At 38.8% G+C, this 21,404-nt stretch overlaps 1 protein-coding gene and 2 long non-coding RNA genes across 14 annotated transcripts; 2 read left to right on the top strand and 1 right to left on the bottom strand.

Moving 5' to 3' along the window:
- Positions 1 to 168: 168 nt before the first annotated feature.
- On the bottom strand, positions 169 to 9,580 carry LOC145790666 (uncharacterized). Of its 11 annotated transcripts, none has more exons than XR_014329579.1 (6): positions 9,427 to 9,580; positions 6,233 to 6,297; positions 5,209 to 5,306; positions 5,043 to 5,101; positions 4,855 to 4,932; positions 169 to 479 (listed from the first exon to the last, which is right to left on the bottom strand). It is a non-coding gene; the product is annotated as an uncharacterized LOC145790666 (long non-coding RNA). The 11 variants fall into 11 exon arrangements; XR_014329580.1 differs by having other exon boundaries at positions 6,247 to 6,297; XR_014329588.1 differs by lacking the exon at positions 169 to 479 and adding an exon at positions 2,650 to 2,929 and having other exon boundaries at positions 4,855 to 4,901; positions 5,043 to 5,094; positions 6,247 to 6,297.
- A 4,328-nt stretch (positions 9,581 to 13,908) lies between these two features.
- LOC145790665 (uncharacterized) lies at positions 13,909 to 16,698 on the top strand. 2 transcript variants are annotated; one of them, XR_014329577.1, is made up of 3 exons: positions 13,909 to 15,357; positions 15,598 to 15,971; positions 16,457 to 16,698. It is a non-coding gene; the product is annotated as an uncharacterized LOC145790665 (long non-coding RNA). The 2 variants fall into 2 exon arrangements; XR_014329576.1 differs by lacking the exon at positions 16,457 to 16,698 and having other exon boundaries at positions 15,598 to 16,044.
- A 1,630-nt stretch (positions 16,699 to 18,328) lies between these two features.
- On the top strand, positions 18,329 to 20,879 carry LOC145790663 (uncharacterized). Its single transcript, XM_082869021.1, has 3 exons — positions 18,329 to 18,440; positions 18,529 to 19,111; positions 19,221 to 20,879. The coding sequence occupies exons 1-3, from the start codon at positions 18,375 to 18,377 to the stop codon at positions 20,192 to 20,194; spliced, it is 1,623 nt and encodes a 540-aa protein (XP_082725147.1). The 5' UTR covers positions 18,329 to 18,374; the 3' UTR covers positions 20,195 to 20,879.
- Positions 20,880 to 21,404: the final 525 nt, after the last annotated feature.

The following is a 21,404-nucleotide window of genomic DNA, read 5'->3' as shown; positions in this document are numbered from 1 at the left end:
ACAACACAAGACAGATTTGGCGACTAACTTTTTAGTTGCTAAAGGTCCAATTTTGGTCGCCAAAACCTTTTGCCAACTAATATTTTTTGTCGTTGTAACGCCTCGAAAATTGGGCAGAGTATATCTATTTATGCAACAAAACCCACCTAATAGACGTTTATATATAACTAACTATTCCATACATCCATTTTCATTAAATCCTAAATGCCAAATACATACTATTCACATCTCAATGCCCCAGTTCCAATCCCAAGCATACATTTTACAACAAGTATGAAATGGAAGCCAAGCAGATAATAAGTGCCCTACAAGCTTACAAATTTTATCCAAGAACATTCTTGGTTACACAAAAATGGAGTTTCAACTCAACGCAAATGCAGCCCTGGGCTTATATTTAACAAATAACGGTAAAATAGAAATAAAGCCTCCACTCCGAATCTTCTCAAGTCAATGCCTTGGCGAAGGCATAGCACCTGTACCTGAAATAGTTTCCCTTATAAGGTGAGCCACAGCCTAGTAGGGATATATTACACAATATATGAACCATGACAAGACTAAAGAGGAGTATGCTCATGCCATGCTCATGATAAAACAATTTATCTCTCTTTTTATAAAGCATGCAATGTTGAGATGCAACAACAGATATAAAATCATTTCCATTTTAAACCATATATATTACATGAATACAGGCTCTGTGAATCTCTAGGTGAGTGTCTGAAAGTAGGCCCTAATGCACTACCACTGTCATTTTTAGCATTAAACTGGAAGGCTCAACACCTAACCGCGCGGTTCTACACCCCCTACCCAAATTCACCAAATATTCATTTTTTCGCAAACAGATACATTTCCAAACATTTTCTAAAAAGCATATACATTTCCAATGAAATGAATGTAATGCAATGTCCAATGCAACAAATGAGGAATGTGGTTCAATTTACCTAAGTCTCATGCATTTCTACAACAATCATGGCTATCCTCCACCGATAGCCCAAAACAGATATTTCTAAACAAATATTTAAATAATTAAATTCCAAAAAAAGTTCTGATAAATACAATCTATTCCACATCTCATCAAATATGAACAACTACACTAGTTTTCATATCACAATCACGTCCGGTAACCTCTCAAGGTCCATTTCTAACTGTGTCAGTTTTGTTCCAACGGATACATTAAGCAAAATAATACCATTAATACCCAAGAAAATATCATTTTCTTTCCAAACTCATTCTCCAAGCATTATTCAACTATGACATCCTATTTTGATCGAAAGCCTTAAAAGTTAAATATAATTCCTTTGTTTTCTTTAAAAATGTTCTTTTGGCCACAAACCGAAAAAAATTTCAAAACCAATTTAATCGAAGTCCGTTTTTGTTCAAATTTAAAACATAACTCTTTCATAACTTTACAAACATATTCCAAGTTTACACTTTCGCAATTTGGGCATCAACTTTTTATTTTTCTCAAAATTTCTCTTTTAAGCAAATAAAACACAAATTTTTCAAAAATTCTAATTAAATTATATAGAACTCTAAACTTCATATAATCACGTAAAAGTGCATAAAGAAGTGTAGGAAAAATCCCTACCTTTAGAAGAGAAGAGGAGAAAAGCCTCAAACATCAATCTTCCCGAAATTCAATCTCTACCAGTCAAAACGATGTCCTCAACATGCTCATCATTTTGGCCTAAAGGACTAGGGTGAGATTCTAACTCTAAATGTGGTGGATCAAGAGTTTTGTGTCTTGAAAGTCAAAACTTCACCAAAATTCTGCTAATCCGTCAATTTTGGAAAATAAATACCCATCGTTTAAATTCTGAATTTATTTATTTTTTTTGGGTCTTTATAGTCGCCAACTTTTTCGTTGAAAGATGGTCGAGGAAAGTAATTGCTGACTAAAAAAAATTTTAGTCGCTAAAAGCACACAATTGGCGACTAATAATTTAGTCGCTAAAAATGTTTCAACTAAATTTAACATGACATTTTCAGTGACTAATATTTTTGGTTGCCAAAACCTAAACTGTTTAGCTACTAAAACTTTAGTCGCCTAAGGTCTAAAATTTTCTGTTTGGCTACTAATATTTTAGTCGCCAAAAGCATTTTTCAGCGACTAATATTTTTGTCGCCAAAGCTTAAATTGCTTAGCTACTAACACCTTCGTCACCTAAGGTCTAATATTTTCTGTTTTGGCTACTAATAGTTTGGTGGCCAAAAGTGTTTTTCCTCTTCTTTTTTTTTTTTTGCTACTAAATTATTAGTCGCCTAAAGTCTTATTTGTTATGGCTACTAAATATTTAGTCGCCAAAAGATTTGTTTTCATTTAATTCTTTTTTTTAGCTACTAACTATTTAGTCGGCAAAAATATTGACTTTATTTTTTGCTATCAATTTTTTAGTCGCCAAAACATCAATTTTTTATTTTTATTTTATAAATTTGTCTACACCCATAACCTGTATATATTCCATGCAACTTGTACGATATATACAAACTGGTTTATACATATATTATCACCCATTCAACTACATCCATTTCAGTGACAACCATTTTAAAATTAATACCTTCAAATGTCAATAATTCCATACAAATTAAATACATTCCAATTTAAAATAATAATTGCATACATAACATAAATGATCATAGGGAAATTTCATCCTCCGTATACAAAAATATATTTACTACTATGCCAAATGACCATTTGGCATGGTACAAAATACCATGGTAATATATACCACGACAAAAGGTAATCAATAGATCACGGCATAAATTATCTATTTGAAGGCAAAAGTATTATGTACCCCACCAAAAGTATTCTATACAATTAATACAAATTTATATAAAAAGCAGAGGATGAGAAAAATGCAGGAGTTTACAAAAGTGTAAGTTGTTATTTGTCCACAAAAATGGAATATCCACAACTCCATGCAAAAGCCATCTACAAAAAAAATAAATTAATTAATAAAAAATACACCAATTAGTTCCATATATAGCATTTGAGCATAATGTCACACCCCTTGCAACTGTGATAGAACTTTATCCTAACTTCGTAATTTGATATTAGTTTAACAATTTACTGCCTCATTACTTTTCTACCAACAAGGCTAGAGTAGCTTCTGATTTCTTCCATCTCCAAAACATCATTTGACGTTCACTGTTTCGCAGGGTTTACAAAGGTATGTATGCAAGTGGTTATTTGCTTAAAGGTTGTCCGGCTTGAGAATTGCCAAGTCACTACAATATGAATTAATAGTCATAATCTAAACACAATACAAAGTTGGGTATCAGATGTATATTTTATTTTATTATTACTTTGTTTAGTGGGCCAGTGATGGATTATTTGAAAAATTGGTTCTTCATTACACTCTCCCCTTGAACTTTTGACTGCTAATACTCGAAGCTTTGAATTTCACAAAAGATTTGGCTAAGAGAACCTAGGAAAGAGTATAGAGACAGTGTTTGATTCGGTGGAGGTGGAGGATGATGAAAGGCGAGAGCTATTGCAAATGTTAGATTCACAGTTGATGGATATTGTGCGGATTTGCAACCGTTTCCTGAATATTGATCTGACCTATGATGTGGTTGATGGTGACAATGTGAGGGCTGCGGATGATGTCAGTTTTGCAGGTGACCCTTGAATAGGATCTTAAGGGCAGGACAGAAGTGGGACCCGTTGATGCCCCAACATATCCCAAAACCAAAGAAGAATGATGGTGGCTTTGTGGTTGGTCATACCAAAAGTAAGCTTGCCATCAAAAGAGTTTCCTTGCAGAAGAAAGCCAAGGTCAAGCTTGATTTTGCTGCCCCTGGAGAAGTAGGAAAGAAGACCTATACCCTCTATTTCATGTGTGATTTCTATATGGGTTGTAACCAAGAATATAGCTTTGCTCTTGATGTCAGAGAAGTAGGTGCTATTAAAGACGACAATGGAAGAGAATGAGTGACATGCTTAGAAGATTGAACTCCTTTTGCTTTTGTACCGTTGTAAGTTTCCTAACGTGTTATTCCCGTTATTGCTAGACCCGGAATATGTTGGCAGGTGATGTATCATTTGAGTTGACTCTTGTACTTAGAATGGTTGAGATCGTCTAAAATTTGTTGCTGTCGAGGCCTAATTTGTAGCCTTGCATATTTTCCCATTTATATTAGCTCTTCAATTTGTGATGCTCAGCTTAGGGGTAAACAGAAAAGAACTGCAATATGCAACAGTTTGCATTATTGTTTTAGATTTAGTCACTTGTGTTGCTCTTTTTCTATGTCTCTCTTTTGCTTTGTGTTTCAACAACTGTCATAGTTTTCCTGCCTTCCGAAATGGGAAAATTGTAGACCACTCAGGTTTCTTGTTTTGTTATTGGTTTCAGGTTCATGCTTTGCAAATTTGATTTTACAAATATCTTAATCCAAATGGTAGGTTTTTGGTAATAGTCATGTGTGATCTTTTCTTGATGATCACAATATGACAAAACTATTTAGTTTTATGGTGATTGTTTTGTTGTACTTGGAATCCTCTTTATTATGATAATTTGGATGTGGACATATAAAAGCCGAGATGTCAAGATTTCATAGCTTGAATTTACAGGGAAACGAAGATAAAGTAGACATTAGACACTAAAGGCTTTTTTACTCCAACTCCCAACTTATGTGAAACCTAAGTTCAAGGCATTTTTCAATTAAATTAAATGAATCTATGTCAAACCTAGCTTGTAGTTTAACATTATAATTCAAAAAACATGAAAGTTGGCAGAAATTTTGTACATATTACCTTAATTTTTTTGTGAATGATATATAAAAAGTATCCTACAAAAATTATAATTCAAATTATCAAAATAAGACACGTAGTGAGCTGGTAAAAATGAACAATACCTTCTGATCCGATAGCCAAGCCCTTTGGGTGACCCAAACGGTTTGACCTAAATCAACCCATAACAACAGCATTAGCAACTGGAATGAGAAAACCAAACAAACAAGCATAGCACAAAAGCAGCAGAATTAAATAAAAATATTTATATATTAAAAAAATTCAAATCACTTTGTTAGTGAGCACGGTTTACCTTATCAGCTGAACCAGTAACAACCAAGTCATCCTCAGCTACAAATTTAACACTAGTAACTTGCAAAAAGAGCAGAGGAAAAAGGAACAACAAGTGTGCTTAGCCAAAAGATTTTCATAAGTAGATAAAACTCAAACAATAAACAAATGAAAGGAAAGTATTAGACCTTCTTTGAATGACACCATTAAGTGTAGATAGAATCTCTCATTATGGCCGATCAAAGAGTACAACACTTGTATCAGCCCCACCCGTTGCTATAATATCCTACACACCACCAAATAAAATGCTTAAATATAATATGTGGGATTTCAGAGTTCTTTTTTTGGGTGAATAAGTCATGAAATAAAAACAGAAAAAAAACAAGATTACAAGGGGAATGCCCTAGGCCCTGCAGAACTATACAAAGCAAAAGACAAACAGCAAAACCAAAATAAAAGGCTAGCATCTAGACACAGAGCAATCTAAAACTCTCAAACCCATACTTCTGTTCAAAAACCATATCTAACAAAAATAGGGACCCTGAACAAAAAACAAGATACATATGGAAAAAGAGCACAACTAGACAACACAACAACACAACATAATGCAGTGTATTAGCTCAGCAACAAACCAAGCCAAAAGAGCACAACAGATCAACAACGAATCAACAAATAGGTTAGCTGAGTAGCAGACAGATTAGCAGAGTAGCAGAGCAGCAAGACATTGCATTGCAGCAGACAGATAGCAAACGTAGATCTATACAAATTTGGTATAATAAAGACACCAACAATCCTATTTGAGAACATCAAAAAGGGCTGGCGCATATTGGCAGCTTGGCCCTCTTGATGTCCTTTAAGCTCTCACCAAACAAAGCGAACTCCAACACACCTCAGCACTACTTGTGAACACCAATAAGGATAAACAGACCCTACAAGAAACTGTGCTCAGATCTGTAACATGACTCATTTTATGTAACCTCACAAACTCAACCCATCTATAAGTACTCAAGCTCAGCAAAGATTAGATAAGCACATAGGAGAAGAAGAAAAATAAAGAAAAAAGCTCTCCAAGAATGTAGATCTCTTTTACACAAGTACCAGCTTAGTCACCTGCAGGTACAACAGTTAGAAACAAATTATAACTGGTTCTCACATCACTCAACCCTCAAGTTCACAAATTGATTTTATATTAGACAAGGAAACAGGCACTACATTGTTACACATACTGCATCCAATGGTGGAGCTTTTTGCAAATGTATCGCCCTTCTATAAAGTCCCTACAGTTTGTTAAGAAACCAATGAGAATAAATATACATATATCCTTATACATGCTAAAACCCTAGTCATACCTCAAAATTAGAACAACAACACATTTAATTATGAGATCAATTCAAGAGAGTTGATAGATCAACGGAGCCATGTCAAAAGAGTTCAGCTGACATCATATGGAAGAGGATTGCTCCACCAGACCCAAGTTTAAAGTAATCCAAATCATTTAGTTATGTGAGTAAACATTCTATTTTCCTTCACAGCGCTTACTTAAACAACTCAAGTCTAAATTAAACTCATGTTTCTCAATGCCAATATGTCAAAAACATGGCTTCTATTAATTTATGGTCTTCGTTTTAAATAATAAAATTAGTTTCCTAAAATGATTAAATCACACCCCTTGGTTAAAAAAACACCCCTTGTGTACAGATCCAACTGTGAGATCATGAAAAATAAAGTCATTGTAAGAACTCAAAGAAAGTTTGGTGAAACAACAAGGTGGATAGCATGTTACTTCTTCTACCCTCTTGAATCAAAATCGAACTTGAATGCTTCAACATTGCTTTATGCCGAAACATGAGAGAAATATATTGAATTTGTTCATTTGTTACAACTTCATTGTATCATTTGTACCTTTAATTTGTTCATTAGTTGGCTCATTTTATTTTTTTGGACATTTTAGAGAAATCTATTGAATTGGATATTCAAATATGCACAATAATCATAACAAGGACGACATAATTTAGAAGTCCTTGAACTAAATACAATACATAATTAATATAAAGAAACTTGCAAACGTGAAAAAGAGAAATCTCAACAAATATACGGAAAGTATAGAGGTTCTAACCAATTAATAGATATTTTAATCACTTTGTTTGGATGCAACTTTGTTTTGATGCAACTTTGTTTGTAGCTTATGACATAGAAATAGTATAAATAGTTAGAAAAAAATTAGTAATCTAGAACCTGAGAATGGGGAGACTTTTAGATCCTAATTTTTTATTTTGAACTATCAGTTTGAAAAAAAGTTACACCAAACATATTATAGTCTAACAATACATTTTAAAAAATATAGAAAAAGCACAACAAACATAATCCATTTGTAAGATGGATAAACCCAAGACCTCAACAACTGAGACAATAATACCATCAAACACCAACACCCTTTTGAAAGATTAATTTGTAAATACTAATGTAGTAATTAGACAAATGGATTAGTTATGCAATGTTGCTGTCAAATATGAATCGACCATATGTCTCTCTCTATGATCAATAAATTACAGCTGTTCATGGAGAGAGTGACATGAAGGGTGATGAGTGAGTGAACTACTTTCTTGTCTATGATTCACAGATTCTATATATTGATGGACATTTGTAGTTTATTTGATATTAATTCTACATCACAAGATGATTTATGATCAAGAATATAGTCTTAATCAATCCTAGTAAGTTCTTGAATTTTTGTGATTTCTTTTTTGGGATTAAATTAGGACTAAATATGGTGAATACATTAAAACAGAATGAATCATTAAAAATGGAAACTAGTTTTGAAAACTAGAAACCAAACTTGTTTGTAGAGTTTATTTTTGTTTTAAAAATGGAAACTAGTATTCATATATAATTTACAAAATTCTAGAAAAAAGATGATTTCCAATGTTTTGTAATCAATTTTTCATTCCTTCTTCCCACCTCCGTCTAGTCTTCAAAATTAGTTACCCATATTATTGAGTACCAAATTTGTAATTTGTTTTCTATTACGCTTCCTAAACATAGGTGGTTAGATAAAGCTGCCATTGAAGAAACATCCAACTCTTCCATGAGTAGTCCAGAAGAACAAGAAAGCAAAGTTTTCTAGCCAAACAAACATAAAAGCATAATAGTAAAAGTTTGAAATTCATTTGGTTTCTAAATTTTCTCAGCATACAAACACGAGGTTCAAAAGCTAAATAAAATTTAGCAAACAATCTAGAGAAATGTTCAGATCAAGTTTTAAAGCCAAAGCAAATCAAGATTTAAGTTGCTTTATTAGCAAAGAAAAGCTTTATTTAAATCAAAACATTACAATACAAAATAGAGTACATAAAGAGAAACATCACATAATACAAAACCATGTGCAATGCAGCAGAGTAGAGAACTAAACTAGACAAATGGCTGAACTTGTCTGTATTTCAAGACCAAAATAGAACAAATGAAAGCAATTTATATGCCCTCAAAAGCAAAAACACACCAAACCTCTGAAACGCATCTTATTCATAGGCTAATAATAAAGTTAAGTGCTTAATTAACAAGATAGATGGTAATTTGTAAGCATCTTATTCAACCCAAGTGGTATTTCCAAACTTTCTCCATGAAACCGATTAAGTAATTAAACAGGTAACATACGAGTACGGTGGTGGTGGTGCTATATCACGAAAACCATATCCCATAGCTAACTATCAAAAACAACAGGGAGATGTGCATCCAGTTTACAGCTTCATCCAAGAAACCATAACTTGAAGACACAAAAAACAAATCTTTAAAAACCAGCAAAATAAAAACAAAAAATTGTTTAGATAAAAGTTCAGAATATTTATGTTTTTATTTTTTAAAATAAAAGGAAGGGAACTATAAACAAATAAAAGATCAACCAGCAGTGTGACTCAACAATAACAGTGCCTACAAACAACCAAACATTACTCACTAATTTTCAAGAGAATTACAGTAAAAAGATGTACAGCATCAACATTTCAACAGTACAATGAGCATCCCAGTACAAACAAAACCCAAATCTCTTACAACTCACACATTAAGCTAATATATTTCTGAAATCAAATTAAGCTCATAAGATTGAATTTGGGACTTTTGTCTAGAAATTAACACAAACCCTATAGGAAGTGTAGGAAATCAACACAAAATGAACACAAAAATCTGGATTTTGAGTTAAGAAATCAACACAAAATCAAACAACAAAAATCATATAAAACCCTAGAGCTACGTGTGAGAAATGGGAAAATAGAGGAAGGGAGAGAGAGAGAGAGAGAGAGACCAAGATGGACAGAGAGAGAGAGGGGGAGAGAGAGCGAGATCGACAAAGAGGGATCGAGACTGAAAGCAACAGAGAGGGAGAGACTGAGAGCGACAGAGCAAGAGAAAAATACCTGTGATTAAGTGGCTTTGGTGATTTGTAGGTGGCGATGTGCGGCGGTGGCGAGTGTCGGTGGTGAGAGGAGGTGAGGTTTGGTGAGAGCAAAAAGTGTTTGAGACAGAACAATGTATATCGTGTGTGTGAGAGACTGAACATGCAGTGTATATATATTGGGGCGCCAAAATCAATTGATTTCCATTTTAAAAAAAATTCAACCTTTAAATTATTTTTTGTCACCAAATAGTGCTGAATAATGACTAAAGCTATTTTGCAGCCAATGATTAATTAATAGTGACTAATATATTGGTAGCCAAAAGTATCATTTGGCTACTATTTTTTTTTCGTCGGCAAAAATTAAATATACAGCTACTAAATTTTTTTGTCACCAAAAGGTGTAAAAAATGTCCATAATATTTGGCGACTAAACTATATTTTTGTTGGCAATTAATCTTAATCAACAACTAAACCTACAATTAGTAGCGCAAAATATAAACTTTTGGCGACTAATTATTATTTAGTAGTCGATTACTATATATTTAGTGACTAAATTTTGTTTTAGTCGCCAAAAAGACAATATATCTTGACTAAATTCAAATAGTAGCTAAACTGTGAACCTTTGGCGACTAATTTTTATTTTAGTCACCAAAAGGTATATTTTTGGTGACTAAATTTGTTTTGGTCACCAATTTTGGTCGCCAAATGTGTACTTTCTTGTAGTGAACTCTTTCCTTGAAAAAATAGCGATCAATTTTGCTATGCTTGGACCGTGAATGAAAGACAGGATTAGAGGCAACAGCCATAGTAGAAAGGTTATCACACCAAAGAATGGGAACAGAAGAGGAAGAAATAGAAGAATCAATCAACAAATGTTGAAGCCAAGTAAGTTCAACAGCAGTGTTGGCCAAAGATCTGTATTCATCCTCGGTGGACTATATCAAGTCAATTGTTCTTCATCTACATTCTTTCCTCAAGCTCATAAAACTTGCCCAACTGCTTCCAACTCTGAATTGATGATATGGCATCAAAGACTAGGACATATCTCTCATGAAACGTTTCAACACTTAGCCTCATAGCTGTCTTCTTTACTTGTTTTGAATAAAACCTTGTCTTACATTGATTGTAATATTTCTAAAATGCACAAACTACCTTTTACATTGTCCAATTCCACTGTTAACTCTCCTTTTGCACTAGTGCATAGTGATGTATAGGGACCTTTTGCTTCTAACAATTCACAAATAAGAATCTGTGTACTGTTCATTGATGGATTTTCTAGATTTACTTGCGTCTATCCTTTACTTTATAAAAGTGAGGTTTACTTGAAATTTCTTGATTTTAAGGCTTATGCTAAATATCAATTTCATACATCTCTTAAAATCTTCAAAATAGATAATGGGACATAATTTGTCAACAAAAGAATGGACTCTTTACTAATATCTCAGGGCATTATCCATCAAACTATTTGTTCTTACACTCAAGCTCAAAATGGCATAGCTGAAAGGAAGCATAGACATGTAACTGAGATAGCTATTTCCTTTCTTCATCATGTTTCTTTACCAATGAAATATTGGTTTGATGCTATTGCCACTGTTGTTTTTCTCATCAATAGAGTGCCTAGTTCTATTCTTTCTCATAAGTCTCCATTTGAAACTTTGTTTAACAAGTCTTATGATTTTTCCTATTTTAAGATCTTTGGTGTCAGTGTTTTCCATGGCTTCAGTCTTATACTTCTTACAAACTCCAACCGAAGTCTCTTTTTTGTGTATTCATTGGTTATCAGCCTATCATCAAAGGCAATCGATGTTTAGATCCCCAAATTAGTAAAGTCTATGTGTCTAAGCATGTCCTATTTAATGAAACATGCTTTCCTTTTTCTAACACTTCATCTGCTCCTATCATTTCTTCCCCCTTCCCATCTCTTAGCTCTTTCTTTTAGTCCTTGGCTTCTCCTCCTTCTTCTTTCCTTACTTCTTCTGTATAGGTTCCATCATCTTGCTCATTGCCTTTATCTCTTCCTGAGTCTGTCTCTCCTCCACCTCATTTCATTCTTATTACCTCCATTAGTATTGATCTCCCTTTTCAGTCTAATCTACCTCCAGCACCTCTCATACCCCTCGTTTTCCCTCTACACTTAACTCTCATTCCATGACTACCAGGTCCAAAGCCATAAATTTTGTTTGTCTCTGGTTTCCACCACTAATCTTTCTTCTAAATTACTTCATACTAAGCCAAGTACTGCCAAATAAGCTCTTCAATCTCCTATTAGGTTGCTTCCATGACAGATGAATTTAAAGCTTTTCAAGCTCAAGGTACTTGGACTTTAGTCCCTCATTCCTCTTCTAAACTGGCTATTGGCTGTAAGTGGGTCTTCCGTATTAAGAGGAACTTTAATAGTAGTATTATTAGATACAAAGCTAGGTTGGTTGCTAACGGGTATTTGCAGTAAGAATGTGCTAATTTTCAAGAAATATTTAGCCCAATGGCTAAATAAGCCATAATTCAGATTTTCCTCTGTATGGCTCTTGGCTATAATTGGTCCATAAAACAGTTAGATATCTCAAATGCATTTCTTCATGGAAAACTCGAAAAGGAGATGTACATGGTCTAGCCTCAGGGGTTTGTTGATTCCACATGTCCTTCTCAAGTTTGCCGAATCAACAACAAGCTTCAAGGGCTTGGTACTTGAATTTTTGAAATCTGGAGAATTATGGAGGAGTGAAAAGGACATAGTAATTTTAGAATTTGTTGAACATGCCAATTGTCTAATATATAATTATTTGAATTAAAACTAATCAAAAGAAAATGAACATAGTAATCAGAGTTTGAATTTAAATTATTTTAATATGATTTATGTTTTTATATTTAATTAAATTTGCATATAAAAAAAATACATCACATCATACTTTTTGAGGACAATACAAGTTGTGCGATGTTGGTATGTTACAGCTAACATTGGAGAATGCTTTGAATTTGCTCATCTAATAAATTATTTAGTCAATGTGTTCCACTTTGGTAGACTCTTCTCCCCGAGGAGCCACTCTAAAAATGCTAAGGATTAAAATTTATTTTGAGTTTTGTTTTAGAAGTATATGTGTGGTGTTTATATAAAAATAATGAGATATGAGTCACACTTATAATATAGGGGGATGCACCAATAAATCTCAAATTAATAACTTATACACTGTTTAGTCCTAAAAGTTTTCTTATAGACTGAAAGGTCCCATTACAATGTTTCAAACATCAGATTAATGTTTTGAACATTAGATTTCGAACATCAGATTAATGTTTCAAACATTAGATTGATGTGCAAATGGGACTAAATGGAGCATAAGAAAACTTTTAGGACTATATGGTTCAACTTTTCAGAAACTAGGACTTATGGGTAAATTTTCCTATAATGTATATAGATTATTAATTTTTTTTTGAATAATTTTTAAAATTTTAATATTGCTGAGACCACTCTATTATTTAAATATCAGCACTTAAAGTACAAAATTCTCATATTATCAGCTGATATTTAAAGACACACTTAGGTTCGAGTTGAAAAAACAGCAGCAGAATGTGGAAGAAAGCAAGAACATTAGGCAGAGGCAGTTTCGGGTTAGTCTCTGTAGGAATGGGTTCAAGAAAGGAGTTGGAAAATTCGAAAATCTTCAAAGATCCTTGAAGAACAACTTCGAATTCTCTAGAATATGATGAGAGGCTTAGATTCTTCAATAATCTCAACTTAGGAACACGACAACAAAGGAGATGATGGAGATAAGAGATTGGGTGAAGAAGAAGGCAAAATGGCTAGAGAATAGAATAATGGCAAGGCTCTCCCATGGATCTCCCACTTTCACTCTCAAGGTTGATAAATGGAGAAGGGAAATTAGTTCTTTCCCAAGAGTTAAAAATCTCCAAAATCCATCCCTTGTAAAGCTATGGGTGGGTGCTATTTATAGGCACCTCATGATGTAGGATGGAGCCCATGTGCAAGGCACATGGGAGATATTCTCTCTAACCACCTTGTCCGAGGAGGTGACTTCTCCGAGGATGAGAAAACCCCGAAGAGGAGATCACTCCCTCGGCGAACCCTTCTTCTTAGCCACACCTAACCAATGATCCCCAATCATCCCAAAGGGTCAGGGGTAGTCCCAGAGGACGTCCTGCCGCAAAATATTGCCGAGTCTCATGGACCCCCCGGGGTCGTGCCACCTCGACCCGGGTATAAGCTAGTTTAACCGAAGAGTGAATTTATCTCCACTCACCGTCCTCGGGATCGGGTCCTTTGTTCGAACTCCATTACGCCCATGGTTCTGGTGCGTAGATCCCGGAAAGCTCCGAGCCCGCAAGTGTTCTGGGACTCATTAACGGAGCGACTTCTAGATTGCGTTTGAATCCGTTCGAAGCCAAGTATTTCGGACCTCTAGGTTCGTGGATCCGAACCCTTTCGAGTCCGAGTGCCTCGGATCTCTAGGCTTGCTTAATACCCTTTCGAGTCCGGGCCCGAGTAAGTCTCTAGGTTCGTGGATCCGAACCCTTTCGAGGCTTAGAGCCATTTAGCCCGTTTGATGGCGATAAATCTGGGCCCACCGATTCTTGGACTTGCAATAAATTCGGGCCCACTAATCTTGGGCTATTGGGCCTAAATAATTTAGTGGGCTCAAATTAGCCCCTCTTACATTTGCCCCTTGCGTGTATGAGAAATTTTAAATTTCTCAGACATGCATACTGTCATTTCTTCGGCCCTGTTTCGCATCACGTTCCCCAAAAAAAAAAACATTTTGTCACGACAGAGCCTATGGATAAAGTTGATGACGCACTTCAATTTACAGAAAAAATTGACAAGCAAAAATTTAATTTTTTTGTACTCTTTTGTTTTTTTTTTTTTTTTTTAGGCTCACACGTGCCTTTGTTGTTTGGCACACACGGATAATGCTCTTTTTTTTTTTTTATTTAAGGAAAGTGCCAAAACCCTAATCCTTACAAATTTTGCACAGCCGCCACACCCATTTCAGCCTTCTCTCTCCCTCTCTCTCTATATCGAGAGACCCAACTTCATCCTCAAGAAAGCTTCGTTTCTGCACTGCCAGAGGTCACCGCCGTGTTCTTCTTCTTCAACAAACCAACACTGTTGCCATTTGCACAGACCTCCATTGCAACTTCCAGTCCCGTCGCCGCCGCCGTCGTCATTGAAGACCCAGCTCTGACTGTTACAGACACCACAGATCCGTCACTGACTTGTCCTGGCGTCGCAACCCAGCCATCAACTTGCGCCAACTTCGACCAAGCTCCTGCTTCGTCTGTTCATCGTTATTTTGCACACCATTGGCGGCTACACCCTCGGCTATCATCGGTGTCGTGACAACGTTGTCAAGCCCACACCAGACTCTTCCGTGGTTCTACTGCCATTGTCTTCTTCAACTGACCAGCACCGACGCCGACGCCGCTGCTTGCTCCAGTGCCAACCACACACGTCGCCCTTTCAACGCGTCGTGTGTGGTCACCAACTCCGCTGCGACATCACTGCTGGTTCCGGCCTCGCTCGTCCACTGCTCGTGCATGCGGCTTGCGCCATCTCTGCCCTGTCTTGATTTACGGCCTGCGCTGTGTGATGCTATACATCTTTGTGCAAGATAAAGCCGGCATCATCTGAGATTGAATGGCATAAACTTGGTGACTCTGGTCACTAAGGCAAGCAATCCGAATCACACCATCGAAAATTAGATCCTGTGTCCGGGAACAATTGACGAAGCTAAGGTCGTAGTACCAGCCGTGATATTCTGGGAAGGGAGAGGCAGATAAGTTGAAGTTTTGAAGCCACAGTGCTCGGGCTGTTTCCCTATGAGCCTGAAAGGGAATCGGATTTCAGGGCCGTGATGCTCTCTGCACCTTGTTGGTAAGCACTCAAGATCTTGTTCTTCTGCTCCTCCTCCGAGCCCAACTGTAGCTGCTGCAGCCATCGGTACGAATAATAGGACTGTGAGCAACAGAATTCCATGGAAAATGGCCATCTTAATTAATGGCTAATATTTGATACTCTGAAACAAAATCCCAGAGGCTAATTTTATTGAAGAAATCTGGCTTTGTTGTCTTGAATCCATGCTATTGAACCTTGAACCTGTGCCGATAATTTTGACAATAATTTTGACATACATACAGGTTTGATGTTGAATAATTAATTATTGTCTTGTCGATCTTGTAGATGCTCGGAAGATAAATAGTGGATGCCCGATGCTTTGCCTTCGTCTTCGGCTGTTCAACGCGAACCACACGTCGCCCACTCAACGCGATATGTGGTTTTTTGCCTAACACCATCCAGCTCGTTAGTCTCACAGCCCGGCGCTATTTTTTCGGAGTTTGAATCTCGGTTTTTGCATACTCACTGGTTCCAGTTCCGATCACTGTTGACTTCGACGGTTCCAACGCACACCACACACGTTCGCCCTCTCAACGCAACGTGTGTGGTCCTGCCAAGCCTAGCCCAGTCTTGTTGATTACAGTCTGTAAAGCCTCTCTGATTTCAGCTTAAATTTCCAGTATCGGCTTCAGACTTCACCTCTCTAACTGCCCAAATTTGTAAGTATGAAATTCGGCCCCCTCTTCCGAATGTAAATATATTTAAATATATATAAATATATTTTTGTGGCAATGTAGAGGGCTCAAGCAATCTGATGAAAATAAAAATAAAATAAATAAATAAAAAAACTGAATCTGAATATGGACTCAATTTTTGTGGCAATCCCAATGATATTTTTTTTTAGCTCAAACACCGTGATTTTGGCCATATGGAAACATGCACTAGCACTTGAAACCTTATTGAGGTGCTTGGCTTGAACATAATTTGTTGAACTTTATCACCGAGGAAAGGCCGAATATAACTTGTTGACTAGTATTTGAGCTCCATTTTTGACATGGAGAGAGAAAATCCTGGGCTTATGAATATGGACTTTCAGAGAAACGAATAGTTGATGCCGAAATTTCATTCGAATGTGTTGCTTTAATTCCAATATTCTGAATTTTAATACGGTCAACTTCTTACTATTTATACCTGTTTATTTCAGCCATATGTCTTCTCAAAAGAAACCCGTAGCTCCGGGGTCATCAGAACCGGCTCTCATGAAAGAGAGGGATGTACCTCCGGCATCTGAGTGGAGGAAATCTCCTTATTTTGGTCGGAAAGACCCCTTCTGGCGGGCGGCTACCTCCACCACTTCTCTTCTATCTCCGAAGGGGGCTCCATTATGTCTCACTGAGGACACTGACTCTGGACATGAGGCCCTCATTTCTCCTTCCTCGGTGCTACGCTTTCTGATTGAGCGGGGGGACTTTCCATACTGTTATCCTCAGTTCAAGGCCTTCTCAAACCCCCCTTTTGGTTGGCAGGAGTGGGTCGATGATGTCCTCTCGGACAAAAGCTTCTGTCAGCGGCTTCAAGAGGCCCGGCTATTGATCCCGGTGAAAATATCTAGATCTCTATCCATCCGTCGCAACAATGCTAGCCTGGAAGCCATGGCTCTTCGGTGGAGCACTGAGACACACACCTTTATACTTGGCCAGCACGAGACAGGGCCCACCCTCGAGGATGTGTTCATGTTGCTGCGTCTGGAAGTGACTGGCCCTGATGCCTTCGACCCTGAGCAAACACCCCCTGAAGATGATTCTTTGATCCAATCTCTGAAACTAAATCTTCAAACTTGTGGTCGGTGGAGTTCCGTTTTCGATGGTTCAGCGAGGAGGACTAGTCGAGTAAGGACAGACCGTGCCTCCTATACTGCATGGATCCGTCACTTCTTCAAGGATCTTCAGCCCTTGGCCAGAGATGCTGACCCTGACTCTCGGGAGTATGAGGCCGGTCCGATGTATGGCTCCAGGCTCTATTTCTTGGGATTTCTGGCTTGCTTCCTTTCATTCTTCATTCTTCCGAGCACACCTCCGGATTCCCTCAATCCTTTCGTCTTCCCCTTGGCATTCAGGCTCTTCAGAGGAGATCGGATCCCTTTGGCTCCCCTATTTCTTGGGAATCTCTATTATCGGCTGGATCTGCTACATCGAGATATGGTTCGCTCCGTGGGTCGATATGAGCCTGTCTCCTTCATTCACAGCCAGTTCCTGCTTTGTTTCTTCTTCGAGAGGTTCCCAAAATTTGCCCCTGCTCCGACTGTATTCGAGGCAGAGGTTCTTCGGGAGATAGTGGATAAAGATGGCATCCCCATGCTCGATACTGATGGGTCTCGGACATTTGAGAAAGCGAAGTCTTGCCAGCCGTTGATTACACGTTGGTCACGTACTATTTCCACCTTATCCTTGAATACTCTGGTGGATGATCCCCGACGCTTTGTGGCACGGCCGTATGTATGCCCACCTGTGGGTGTGGCCACACCGCTTATCTATCATGGTTCCTCCCGCTCGGCGTCCTTTCCTTTGCCGAAGAACATCCCTGCACCCTTTGTTGATATGCTGATTATGATCCGTCCGAGTTCATTACCGGTATGGCATGAGGAAGGCGTTGATAGTGCCGTTTATAGGCCTGACCGCGTAGCATATCAATTCGGGTTTGATCAATGTGTCCCGGGGCCAGCACCTCCTTTATTATCATTTTCAGCGAGCTACGGGCGCTTCAGTCGCGGGCTTGTACACACCGTGCTTCCCATATCCGGCTCTTTGACGATGCCGGGCTTGAGTCGAGTAGGGGGTTTCACCTCCTCTTTCAGGCGGTATTGGCAGAAGAATATCGATGCATTTATTGCATTTGTCCAGAGCAGACCGACCGTATGTTTGCCTCCGCCGATTTATAAGAAGGATTCTTCTCTTCGGCTACCCGAGAGCCGAAAATCTGACCACATGTACGAGAGTTTCTTCACCTCATCTGCTCCAACTGACCCTTCTGCTCGGGCATCTGCTTCTAGCTTGGCGATTACTTCTTCGGAGCCAGTCCCTTTGAATAAGGCCTCTGGTCCTCGGACGACCCGCCTTAAGAAGATGGCTCACAAGAGGACTTCTGATGCCAGTCCTTCCACTCCTCGCCTTTCCAAAAGGCTTCATGAGGTACCCGAAATTTTTGATTTGAAGCTACTTTCCTTTTTTGCGACTATACCTTCTAAAATGAAAACTTTTATTTGCCCATGTTGTGTAGGATCCTGCGGTTGTTGACGTTCTCAGTACCGTGGCTCCTGGCCGTGCTGCCTCCCCCAGGCCGGACTCAGACTTGGACGACACCCTCCCTTTGTCTGCAAGACTTGTGAAGATGCGCACCTCTCGTATAGCAGTTATAGATGATGACGATGATGAGGCTGAGTCCTCCGACCATTTTTGTGACCTTATTCCACGCATGCGTCGTCACTGCCCTACTGTAGCTGAGGAGGAGCGCTATCTTGGTGACGAGGTTATTGGGGCTCACCGTTCTGATGTTGAGATTACTGGAGGGACTGATGCCACAGAAATTGATACCGTAGGCCATGCTTCTAGAAGCAATGTAGAGACGAGGTGCGCCTCTGGGAATGGTGTGGAGGTGGATGTGCTAGAAATCTCTGAGACTCGCTCTGGCACTTATGGTGATTCTCATCCTCCGGCCCTCCTTCCTTCTTCAGGGATGACTGCTACTGTTCAAGCTTCGTCAGACATTGAGATCGATCAGGTGGTCTCTACACGACCAAGTGACTTTGTTGATGCTAGGAGTCCTTCAGTTGCCCCTGCTTTGCATATTGATTCTCCCTCTGGTAATCTTTCTTTCTGAAGTTTGTCATTTACTTATATCTGTGAGAAATCTTTACTTAAATGACTTTCCTGTTCCCTACCTCTAATAAGGCCTTCTTATCTTTTCTTCAGTGTTAGCTGCTAACGGGGTCTTGCCTTCACCTACCTCAGACTCTGCTCCAGTGTTAGCTGCTACTGGGGTCCTGCCTTCACCTGCCTCGGACTCTGCTCCAGTGTTAGCTGCTACCGGGGTCCTGCCTTCACCTGCCTCGGACTCTGCTCCAGTGTTAGCTGCTACCGGGGTCCTGCCTTCACCTGCCTCGGGCTCTTCTCCGACTCTCTTTGTAACTCCTCACGGTTCTCCTTCTCAAGGGGGAACACCTGCCTTTGAGACGACTGCCAGAGGTTCTTCATCGCCAGTGCCTTCGAATATTTTGGATCTGAATCTTAGTGATTTCCACATTGATAGTGATGCTTTTGGTCTTTCCCCTTATCGTTCGGCATTCTCAGGCTCGGGACCTCTGCCGGGAGTTACCCCTCCGGGTGGTTCATCTAACCCAATAGACATTGGGGAGATTCCTGAGACTAGCAGCTTTCCGACCCCAATTCCTCCTTCAGCTTCTGGCAAAGTATCATTTCTCCATTATTGGGTAGCTCCTGAGTTTGCTTTAGTTCTACAGCTTGTGCATTCAAGTTACCCGGAGACCTTTGCTTCATTTGCTTGCCAGTGTCCACTCATTCAGACTGCTCTTCTCGAGTCTTTTGCCACTATCTTATATAGCTTGGACAGGCAACGGTTGTGTGACCTTAATGGGAAAGTAGTCGAGACGGCGTATCAGGGGATCTCTGACATGGAGCGTCACCAAGTGGACTTATCATGGCTTCGGAAGCGCCTGGATATAGCTTCGAACGCCAGTCATCAGCTGGAACTTATGTCTGTGCTTGCCTCTTATCGCACCTCTATAGATGAGATAAAGGCAACTCTTCGTGAACTTGAGTCGGGTTATGCTCTGGCCTTGGAGACTTTAGAGGCACACTCTGCTGTTTGTCCTCCAGATGTAGATATGACGGGCAGCTTCTTCGAGGGTGTCTTTAGGAAAGATTGAGTTTTTTTTTTTATCATTACTTTCTTGCCCCTTTCGATAAAAATGTTTTATCTAGGACAATGCAATGAAATGACAAAATTTTTGTTGTTTGGATATTTTCGCATTGTTTTCTCATTCTACTTGATAAAATATTTATTTCGAATGATACAATGGAAAGAACAATCATATGCACATGTTTATAAAAGCTGAAATATTCTCATTAGTTCTTCAACTTTCTTGACAAAAGTATAATAGATTCACTGTAAGTGATGGGATAAAACATGCACCATAGAGAAAACCAGCTTCTTCATAACGTAAGGGAAATACAACTTTTAGACAAAGTAAGAAAGTGAAAATGAATTTCATCATAGATGAGTCCAACTATGGGTAGTAATGCTTGATAAACTTTGCATTGAGCGGGCCAGTTCGGAAGCCGTCTTCAACCCTTACAAGTTTGTAGTACCCGCTTGAGCTCGCCTGAACCACCTTGTAGGGCCCTTCCCATTTTGGAGAAAACTTGGGCAAAGGCTGTCCTCGCATGATTGGGTCTACAATCTTCCATACTAGATCACCTTCTTCAAACTTCCTTGGTATCACAGTCTGGTTATAGGCTCGGGCGATGGACTCATGATACCTTTCCATGACTTTTGCAGCTCTGTCATGCTTTTCCTCTAATGCTTCCAATCTGGTGGTTCGAGGCTCCAATACCATCCCCGAGGCGAGAGCCATTCGAGCAGATGGCGTTTCCAACTCTATAGGTAACACTGCCTCGGACCCATACACAAGGGAGTAAGGAGTTGCTTGAGTTGGCTTTCTCTTCGAAGTGCGATACGCCCATAGGGCTACTATCAACTGTTCGGACCAAGTCCCCCCAAACTCATCCATCATCTTGCTCAGAATCCTTATCAGTGTCTTGTTTGTGGCTTCCGCCTGCCCGTTCCCTTTTGGATAGTAGGGTGTGGATTTGTGATGCTTCACTTGGTAAGTCTCTAGGAGGCTCTTCACATATTTGTTTATGAAGGGAGTGCCGTTATCCGAGAGGATGGTGTTTGGTACCCCAAATCGGCAAATGATATTCTCCTTGATGAAGTTCGCGACTGCAGGCCCGTAGCGTTCTTTAGAGGAATTGCTTCGACCCACTTTGTACTCAATTCTGTGGCTGCGAGAATCCACTTGTACCCCTTAGAAGATGTGGAGATGGGCCCTATCAGATCAAAAGCCCAGGTATGGA

This window comes from Camellia sinensis, chromosome 5 (assembly GCF_055761805.1).
Source record: "Camellia sinensis isolate YWXY chromosome 5, ASM5576180v1, whole genome shotgun sequence".
NCBI classification, from domain to species: domain Eukaryota; kingdom Viridiplantae; phylum Streptophyta; class Magnoliopsida; order Ericales; family Theaceae; genus Camellia; species Camellia sinensis.
This window is presented reverse-complemented; position numbering and strand designations above follow the sequence as displayed.